Source organism: Dipodomys ordii, unplaced genomic scaffold (assembly GCF_000151885.1).
Source record: "Dipodomys ordii isolate 6190 unplaced genomic scaffold, Dord_2.0 Scaffold28, whole genome shotgun sequence".
Taxonomy (NCBI): domain Eukaryota; kingdom Metazoa; phylum Chordata; class Mammalia; order Rodentia; family Heteromyidae; genus Dipodomys; species Dipodomys ordii.
In genome coordinates, this window is record NW_012267244.1 from 9,287,007 (window position 1) to 9,297,508 (window position 10,502).

Consider the following 10,502-nt stretch of genomic DNA (forward strand, 5'->3'; position numbering starts at 1 on the left):
TCTTGACTTCTATTCATAACAGAATGACCTACATTCGCTCTAGAAATGGAAGGCCTCTGTAGAAACTAGCAAGTCATAAGCCTCCTTAGCATCTCAAACCCTCCTAGAATTACAGGAAACAAAGTCAGTCTCGTTTCTTTATTCAATCAACCCTTACCTATCTCAAATTACAAACTTAAATTACCCTACTTAGATGTGAAGTAAAATACTCCTAAGAAGCATATTTATTTAACATATGCAAAACTACAGGGGAGAAGTAGGTAATACATGAACAACTCATTTTTGAAATGTTAACTATAATTAACTTCCTGTGTAAATAGTTTGCCACTAAAGATGGTATAAGATTATGAACTATTTGTCAGCAGAAAACAGAAGAAAAACTAAGTCCTTCACCAAACAGTCTCAGGTGGTAGATACAAAATAAAGTCTTGGTGAATTCATAAAAACTAGGTCACCCTCAAAAAAGGCAAGAGACAGGAGTGATACCATAAGGAAGAAAAATATAAAGAAGCAAAATTTCGAAGCAACCTAGTTGTTACTCACATTAAAATCTGGTAGGCAGCTGAAAGATGCTGCAGTACCCTTCCGCACTATCAGTTTGGGCCCTGTACGCGCAAGGCAGGCACTCTACCAAATGAGCCACATCCCCCGCCCAAGGTTGGGGAATGGTACACCGGGGAGCCCCAAGAAGGAGTAACCCTTGAGCTTAGCCTGTGGTGACATTTCTAGTTTTTAAAAAAAAACACTTTAAAATAGGTTGGGGAATGGTACACCGGGGAGCCCCAAGAAGGAGTAACCCTTGAGCTTAGCCTGTGGTGACATTTCTAGTTTAAAAAAAAAAAACACTTTAAAATAATTATTTTGTTCTGTTCAAGGACAGCAAGCCACAGAAAGTACTCCCAAAGGAACTATTCACATCTATAGAACGTTTATCTGCCCAAACTAAACGTCACTTTCCAGTCATTAGGAAACTGCACAGAAGGACTTCTGCCCACAGTGATAGGACATACTGCACAAGACTGCTGCGCTCTGGACAGTTAAGACTTAGAATGACAGCTTTCTTCCAGTTACCCAAACAGGAATATATAAATAAGTAAAGTTCTCTTTCAATAATCAACTCATGAAAAAGGTCTCCCAGTAACAACTGGTGTCACCCTGGCCACAAGTCTATTACCTCAAAGGGAAGAAGAAAGCCTTAGGATTACATCTAGGGTTTAACACACCCACTAAGCTTCTTCCCCCGCCCCCACCCCACACACCCCCTCGTCCCCTTTTCTCATCTGGCCCAATAACCTTGCAGTTTCTCGCGCAGCCTCCGTCGCCAGCTCCACCCGCAAACCCCGCCCGTTCCCACACTGTCCCGCCCCCTACCCGAGGCTCCGCCCCCTCCTGGACCGAACCTACCAAAGGCAGCTGCACCGCGGACGCTGGGGGCGCTGCGGAGCCAGGCTCTCCCTTCCCGGGGGCACCCGGGGGTGACGAGTTGGATTTCAGGCTTCCAGTAGATTGGAAGAACCGACTCAGAACTGCTTGTCTTCCGGGGGCCGAGCGGGCTGCCGTGAGTGCGTCCGACGCAGGCTTCCGGCGAGACATTGCCGGGCGGAGAATGGCAATCTGCAGGCAAGGCCGGCCCGGAGAGCGAACCCGCCACTTGCAGCCAGCCGGCGCCTGCGCGTGCGCGTACGCGTACGCTGCGACCCGTTCGCGCGGCGAGGCGGGAAGGGGCGGGGCGCCTCGCCTGCACAAATAGGATGGAGGGGGCGGGGCGCCCGCAATTTCGCGCCAAACCCGCGGCGTGCACCAATTGTGCCCTAAAAGCTCGAGTCGAACGCTGCTGCCGGCATGGGGCGCTCGCTAAACTGCATCGTCGCCGTGTCCCAGAACATGGGCATCGGCAAAAATGGGGACCTCCCCTGGCCCCCGCTCAGGTACCTGCTGGGCCTAGGTGGGGCGACTAGAGCTGGCACAAGCTGCCGCTGGCCCAGGCACGGCGGGGCTGCGCTGGGCTGGCCTGCGTGCCGGGGCTGCGGTGGGACTTGGAAGCCGGATGGACCGTGGGTAGTTCTGGCTTCCACCACCGCAGCGCCGGGCCAAGCTGTTGATTTCCGTGAGGATCCTGGGGCTGCGCTGGCCCTTTGCCCCCTAGTGCTCTGACCTGAAGCAAAGTCCCCGCCCTGGGCTAGCACCATCTACTACGCAGAAAGTTTACCCTGGGCAGAAAGTTTACCCTGGGCGTTGCAGCCTGAGCCCGCGGGATACAATTCTGAGTAAGCTGTTTTTCTGCCTTGCAGGAATGAATTCAAGTATTTCCAAAGAATGACCACAACCTCTACAGTAGAAGGTAATGTGAACTTTAAAGGAGATTTGCCATGGTAAGCTGCCACCTCCCCTCCTACCAGTCAGTGATTGTACACAGTTCCTGATTTAACGTTCTTTTTACGTGTGCTGTTCGTTTGGGGGCAAAGTGCCAGCAGAGGTTAGTGCTTTGGAATAGTTGCTGAAAGAGGTGGTAAAACCTGAGCATGGGCAGTGGGATGTAAAAACTTTTAAACTACTGGATGTAGGTGGCTCACCTCTGCAATACTAGCCACTCACTCAGGAGGTTGAGATCTGAGGGTTGGATTTAAAGCCAGCCCAGGAAGATAAATCCATGAGACTCTTACTCAATTAACCAGCAAAAAGCCAGTACTGGAGGCGTGGCTCAAATAGAACACCAGCCTTGAGTGAAATCACAAGAACACTAAGAGCCCAGTGTGTGTGCACAGGCGCACACACACTTACACGCACATATTTTTAAAAAACAGTTATGTGATATTGAGTGTTGGATATGTACAAATGAAAGGTAATGGAAGAAGTCATCAAGCATCTCTCCAATTACCAGTGTGGCCAAGTCTAGGTGACTTGGAAAATAAATGAGTGGAGAATGGGCTGCAATTGTAGACAATTTTCAGTTGCATGTTTGACATCCAGGATAATTTCATTCCTAGGGGAAGAACTAGGTAAATTGAGCCACTGGAGAGAGGACTATAACCAAAGAAAAGACTATGAATGAAAGGATATTCTGGTGAAAACCTAAGAAATACATCCGTTTGTGGTGAAGAGGAATGGCAGCATAAACCATGAATCCCCAATAGTCTAGGTGTTACACAATGTTAATAGGACAGACAAAATGCCTTTGTATTGGCCCTCAGGTCACTGGTGTAAATGGGATGACAAGAAGCCTTTTTAATACAAACCACTCCCAAGAAGCCTGAGTATTTAAGTAAAAATGGAAATCGTATGTATAAATATTTTATATAAGAAGCATTATTCTTGAGGTATAATACTGAAAGGTATAGAGGCACAGCTGAATGTATTTTTAAGGTTAAGATAAGTAGAGCATTAGGGGTGTGTGTGTGTGTGTGTGTGTGTGTGTGTGTAGGGGTGTGTGTGTGTGTGTTCGTTCATTCATATGTCCATTTCAAGGCTGGTATTCTTACCACTTGAGCCACAGCTCTGCTTCACAATGTTTAGGGTTTAAGGAGATTAAGAGTCTCAGACTTTCCTGCCCAGGCTGGCTTGGAACCATGACCTCAGATCTCAGCCTCATAATGAGCTAGTATTACAGGCGTTAGCCACCAGTGTCTAGGCAGGACCTATTTTCTAAAGTACGACAATAAATCTATAAAGTGCATAAACATAAATAGTATGATTACATCCAACAGCAACTGTAATAGTACTTATTAGGAGGTAAGCTTTGTTCTACATCTCTAATCCCCTTAATGGCTAAGTGTAAGAAGTATTCTTTTTTATCTTTAAACAGTTTTACAAAGCAGTTGCCATTTCACAAAGCATTTTGACTTTTTGTCTTTCTAAGGAGTTACATTATTTTTATCTTCGTTGTATAGCTAAGGAAAATAAAATGTGTTAATATGATTTGTATAGTAAATGACAGATTACATTCAACTTGAGCACTTCAACTCTGAATCTTTTTTCTTCACTGCAGTGGTTGCAAGTAGTTAAAAACAAACGCTGGGTTAGATAAAAAAGAAAATGGTTACCGTATTTAGATAGTGATAATTGTAGAGCTGTTTTAGTTTTTGTAAAGACTATCCACTAGATGTCAGTATAACAATCATATCTGCCTACATGTGTAACTATGAAAATATATGTATATTCCCTAAATGCATTTATTCTCCCTGTGTAACTTTATAGGTAAACAGAATCTGGTGATTATGGGTAGGAAAACCTGGTTCTCCATTCCAGAGAAGAATCGACCTTTAAAGGACAGAATTAATATAGTTCTTAGTAGAGAACTCAAGTAAGTACCATAACATAAACTCACCACACACAAATTTAAAAAATTATATTGTTTCTTAGGGCTCAGATCAGTGTGAAAGAATGAAATTGTATAAAAGTAATTATAAGGCTGTTTAATATCACTAGGATAATTACAGAAAATGAATAAGCAGCGAATGCCATGCAACAACTTATTCTGAAGTTACATTAAAATTAAATTTCACTGTACTAGACACTTTGCACATTTATTTTCAATCATTAGTCTGGGCTCAAATACTAAAGATACAATATAATAGGTAACTTTTTTTCTAGTTCAACAAATACCAAAATACCTTTGTGTTAAGATTTACCAAAATTAAGTGGCTATCATTCTCTAGACTCAATTCTCAATTCAATAAGATGTGAGTTTTGACAAACTTATGCTAGTCCACTATTATTCCTAGTTAGTTATAATACGAAAATTATACTTTGGGGGCTGGGAAGGTGGCTTAGTGGTAGAGTGCTTGCCTATCATGCATGAAGCCCTGAGTTTGATTCCTCAGAACCACATACACAAAAAAAGCTGGAAGTGGCTCTGTGGCTCAGGTAGTAGGGTGCCAGCCTTGAGCAAAGGAAGCTCAGGAACAGTGCCCAGGCCCTGAGTTCAAGCCACAGGACTGGAAAATATATATATATATATATATTTATATATATATTTCATACTTGTATTCTTTATCCAGCATCTGAAGTTAAAAACATTTCAAAATACTGAGATAATTCAGGAAGTTTCAGAAGAAGGAAGCATCTGTGTCTACTTGACTTCTGCTAAGAATTTTCTTGTCCTTCAAACTAACAGTGGTACTCCAATAATAATAGTTCCTGATGTTTGGAAATGCCTTAGGGATTTGGGGTGCTGGGAGAATACCAAGATAGCTCATGAAGTCAACTCCAGTAGCTGAATTCGACCTTAGTGGCTTCAATGTTATTTACTTCATTTATGACATGTACTGATTTTGGTTTTTCGTTTTTTCATTTAGTTATTGATACTGATCCTAACCTACCATAATAGCTTCCTGAACCTCAGGGAGTTTTTTGTTTGTTTCATTTTATTATGTTTTTTTTTTTAATCTGGTCAGAAGTTACTGAATCAAGATGCTGAACATTTCTTCCTTAACAAAATAATCCAGTAAAAAAAAAAAAATTCAGAATACAGCATGTGAGGGAGCTGCTTGCTTGTGGTAATTGGGGAAGGGAAAGCTAGAGAAGCAGACCCAGTGAAGATGGGTCTACAGTAGTTTCTTTGCAAGGAATTTGCTATCACTGATGTAGGGGATAGTTCCATAAGACCAAAAGTCTTTAGAGTGGCCATCAGGGAGGACAGACTAGAACTCTCCAGCAGGGGCTACAGTTCTACAAGTAAAATTTCTTTGGGGAAGCTTCATCTCTTCTTGTGAGGTGGTTTGTATTTTGATGAAACCCACCCATATTAAAGTCATCTACCAAATATCTTGGCAACAACACCTGGATTACTGTTTGAATAATATACTAGCCAAGTTAAACCCGTTATACAGCCATACACTGAGGGTTTCAGGCATATGAAGATTTTCTCCCATATCTGTTCTAGACTGGAAAATGCCTGGCCATTGCACTAATTGCCTCTGGTTGATGTGCAGCCTGTCATCTGCCTCCATCTTCATGCTGTTCTTTGTCCTGGTTGCTAGGATATTTTGATTATCCTTCTCTTGGTAGAATCCAGATTCACAAACTGTATTTCCATTCCCAGGGATTTTTTTAATAACATATTCTTGAATACTACTCAAGGTTATTTATGGCTAGCTTGAGCTAAAACAAACATAAAGGAATCTCAGTGGGGGAGATGTTCAGTTAAGCCAGCATTTCTTCTCAAATGATGAGTCTAATTTCTTCTGTATGACCCTCCTGTGGTATATGTAATTGGGTTTGGTTGTTTCTTATATATTTACATATAACATTGGTGTATTTTGCTTTTTTTTAAAAAAAAAAAGAAAATTTAATGTCTTTATTATATGGCATGCCACAGTAATAGTGATACCAGTCAGTAAAAATAATTTATTAGGCTTCTTTTCTTGCCCCTTCTCTTGTTTCCCTACCTGCTGGCCAATTGCATGCATATGCTGAGCACCTGCTGTATGCCAGGCTCTTCTGAGTCTCGCATAAAGTACCAGCACTTACATACTTGTTTATGCAACCTTTTAAAGGTACTTGATTTTATACCTCTTCCCAGTATAGAAGAAACTGAATCTCAAGGTAACCCATTCCTGCTATGTTTTTACACTGAGATAGGGTCTTCCTGCCCAGCCACAAACCTAGTCTGTGATCTGCCTTTAGGTTTCCCACAAAGCTAGGATGGCAGGCATATACCCCCTCATTTAGCTGTTAGTTAAAAAGGAGTCTCAACCAGAATTGTAGTTAAATTAAGTGGAAAGCCTACTAGGAACATTATCTCATTTAATTCTCTGGGAGTTACCTGGAAGAATACAAGATTCTCCATCACAAATAACACACCAAACATGTCCACACATGTTGACACAGATTATGTATACTACCACATACCAGCCTTTTCTTGTTGGGGAATCCAAACTCAGTTTGAAGATATATATGTATCTATATAGATATAGATGGAAAGGAAATTAGCAATGAAGCGAGCCCTAATATGGAATGTTTCAGTCCTTGCTTACCGTGTTCTTTTCTAGAGTGTATTCTGTGAACAAGCTGATGAACTCAAACATTACCTCAGTTTTTAGGCATTGCTGAGCATATTTCCTGTAAAACATTTCTGAACTGCTAAGAAATCAACTATTTTTCTAGTAGCAATATTGAGATTTGATTTCCAGAGTCTTGTTCTTTGCTATGCAAGTGCTTTATCACTTGAGCAATGCTCCTGGTCCTCCTTGCTTTTAGTTTATTGTTCAGGTAGGGTTTCTTTGTTTCGTCCAAGGCTGACTTGAAACCACAGTCCTCTTGTATCCAACTCCTGAGCAGCTGAGATTATAGATGTGAACTACCACACCTGGCTCAAATAGCAGTATCTTACAGAACCATCTCCCCAGCACCTTTTTTATAACTTAAATTTGAAACAAATTGTTAATCTCATCTTTGTTTTTCATTTCCAGACTTACTACAAAGTGAAAGGAATTATTTATGTCACAAAATTATTGTCCTTTCTCGTAGACATTCTTGCCAATAATTTGTCCTTCTGGGAAATCATATAACTATTACCCACCAGCTGCAGGAATACCTCTTCCACTTTCTCATGTCAAGTTTTGTTGTTGTTTTTTTCCATTTGTCTCCTCTCATTAATGCTGACTTCATCATCCTTAGTTCCTAAAATCACCTCAACTGTCCCTGTCATCCTACACTGTTAACCAGACTGTGTTCTCTCCCAAGTCCCAGTCCCTGTTTCTTCCACTTTGGATCCTCTTTCAGCAATCTAGTCCAACTAGTTCCTGCAGCTTCCGTGCTAACATCAGGCATTTAACTTCAACCTGACCTCCATTTTCTTTTTCTAGCCTGAGTCAAGGAATATTCTTTGCTCTATCCTGACTCCTTCCCATAAAGATGACAGAGAGTGGAGAAAAGTCAAATAGATATCAAGAAGAGAGGGAGCCTACTGCTAAGAGAATGAATAATCTCCATTAGTTCTTGATTAATCATTGTCATAACTACCAGCTCAAGGGCAATTACATAATACTTTTAAAGCACTAGGCTGAGAACTTGACAGCGAATTAATATGTCTCTTCTGTATCTAATTACTATGAGAGCGTAGATTCTGTAGGTCCCCTCACCTCCTCACCAAAATGAGTGAGTTCTGGAGGTTGAAAGACATTGAGCTAGTCAGTGGAAACAATGAAATTATTTTAAATCCTCTTCCCTTCTGGGGTTTAATTGCTACACTGATTTTCAAATACTTCACCCATTGTGGTTTTGTTCAAAACATGAAAGTCCTTTCCCAAAGTAACCATATGTTAACAGTTTGACTGTTGCTCCAGTCTTTTCTACAGTCATCCAACCCTGCTCTTTCCAGCATTTTATCATGTAAATTTTCAAACAGAAGGACATGTAAACAGCAGCTCTATGCCCTCCACCTACATTCTCTCAATACCATTCTGTGGTACTAGTTTTATCACACCCATCTGTCCATTAGTTGACTTTGTTTGCATTTGTATTTCTTTAAAAATTGCAGATATTAGTATATTTCTGCCTATATACTTCATATATATCATTAACTGTAATTTACTATTTTATTGAGTTTTTCTGCTGAAGTAAATATTTTTGCTAAATTCTGACAAGTTTATACCTGTGTAAGCCAGACCCTGGTCAAAGATTCAGAACAGAACATTATCTTAACCTCCAGGGAGCACAGTCATGGTTTTACCCAGTCAATCCTTACCCCCTATTACAGGGACAACTATTGTGATTTTTTTCTAACCTCATGAGATACCACATGAGGTTTTGTGTTTCAGTTGATATGGCTCCTTTGTGTGCAAAATGTATACTAAATACTGCTTATAGGCCATACTGATGTTAAGTATTTTTTACTGAAATTTCATATTTTTGATGGTTCTAGTTTTATAATCACTGCTTCTTATTCAGATTATTATACTAGTATGTGTAGATTTTTCAAAACCTGTGATTTTTCTTTTTTTTTTTCTTCCCCCCCTGCTCCCTCAGGGAACCCCCACAAGGAGCTCATTTTCTGGCCAAAAGTTTAGATGAAGCCTTAAAACTTATTGAGCAACCAGAATTAAACAATAAAGTAGACATGGTTTGGATAGTAGGAGGCAGTTCTGTTTATAAGGTAAGTAAAATGATCTATAAATAAACTAAATGTTCTCCCTACTTTATTTCAGCTCTCTTGCCATTTAAAGAGAAGATGAGAAGATAGGATATAACCCATTGTCTGAAACTAAAAATTTAAACCATGAGCCTTAGAAGGAGCACATTATCACTACTTATAAGCTAGACAACTTGTGTGCTAAATTGTCATTTGACACTGCCATGCCAAGGAAGTTCTTTAGTCTATACCAGTTATTTTCTTTTTTCAGTCTAGTTCTTCTCCTTAACTATTTTTTAACTGGCAAGAGCACAGATATTATGAACAAGGTGTTTTGAAATACGTGTACATTTATAGAATGGCTAAATTGAGCTAAATAACATGTATGCTACCTCACTTATTTTTTGTAGTAAGGACACTTAAAATCAATTCTGAGCCATTTTTACAAGCACAATACATTGTTACTGATGATAGCCATCAAGTTATACAATAGACCCACTAAATGTACTCTTCCTATAGAACTGAAATCTTTATCCTTTGACCAACATCTTCCCACATATCAGTTTATTTTCAGCTCAAAACACTAGCTGAAGTTTCCAGGTTAAAACCATCCTAAAATTCTTTCTGAGAATTACATTCACACCTTACTGTGTTCTATCTAGATATGCTGTTATCTCTTTGTTTCTCTGAGAAACGTCTCACTGAGAAAAGCATAGGGCTCTCAGGTGATAGGTAACTCAATGTATGTTTGTTCAAAGTAGAACAAAAGCTTTTCCTCAACAATTTGCATATAATGTGAGGGTACAGGATATGATCTCATAAGGAAAAATAGGGTACAAAAGAATTTTTTTTCCATTTTTTCTTAATAATTCTAATGTTAGATTTTTTAGGAACTCTTTGATTCTTAAATATACTGTGTGTGTGTGTGTGTGTGTGTGTGTGTGTGTGTGTTACTGATAACCTCATACCCCTGTAGCACTTGAATTAATCCTCTAGCCCCAGATTAATATTTATGGACACAAAGAAATTCAGTCCATACCCTTTTAGGCTTATGGAAACATATATCCACTAAATTTATTTGAGAAAGAACAATTCTAGGCTCCTTCTCAATTTCTTACATTTTTATAACCTTATTTTCTCCATTTATTTATTTTTTTGGGGGGGTGGTCAGGCATGGGGCTTGAACTCTGGGCCTGGGCACTGCCCCTGAGCTCTTCAGCTCAAGGCTTGAGCCTCAGCCCCACTTCCGGCTTTTTCTGCTTATGTGGTGCTGAGGAATTGAACCCAGGGCCTCAGGCATGCAAGGCAAGCACTCTACCACTAAGCCACCTTCCCAGCTCTCTAATTAATTATAATAGCAGACTTTTTTTTTTCTTGTTGTTTGTTGGTTTTACTGAGACAAGGAAACACTGTGTAATCCGGACTGACCTGG

The 10,502-nt window shown here is 40.3% G+C and overlaps 2 protein-coding genes across 4 annotated transcripts in view; one reads left to right on the forward strand and one right to left on the reverse strand.

Annotated features, from left to right (window-relative positions):
• Positions 1 to 1,614, reverse strand: part of Msh3 (mutS homolog 3) — a 154,410-nt gene extending 152,796 nt beyond the window's left edge. The window contains exon 1 of the mRNA XM_013015813.1: positions 1,405 to 1,614. Coding sequence (XP_012871267.1) covers positions 1,405 to 1,593 — 189 coding nt within the window. The 5' untranslated portion in view covers positions 1,594 to 1,614. The remainder of the gene's footprint in view (positions 1 to 1,404) is intronic.
• Positions 1,555 to 10,502, forward strand: part of Dhfr (dihydrofolate reductase) — a 19,838-nt gene continuing 10,890 nt past the window's right edge. The window contains exons 1-4 of one of the 3 annotated variants that reach the window (XM_013015923.1): positions 1,555 to 1,620; positions 2,292 to 2,341; positions 4,195 to 4,300; positions 8,968 to 9,094. In XM_013015923.1, coding sequence (XP_012871377.1) covers positions 1,607 to 1,620; positions 2,292 to 2,341; positions 4,195 to 4,300; positions 8,968 to 9,094 — 297 coding nt within the window. In that variant the 5' untranslated portion in view covers positions 1,555 to 1,606. Of the gene's footprint in view, positions 1,621 to 1,649; positions 1,929 to 2,291; positions 2,342 to 4,194; positions 4,301 to 8,967; positions 9,095 to 10,502 lie in introns of those variants that run through there. The other 2 variants (XM_013015924.1, XM_013015922.1) reach the window with 2 other exon arrangements.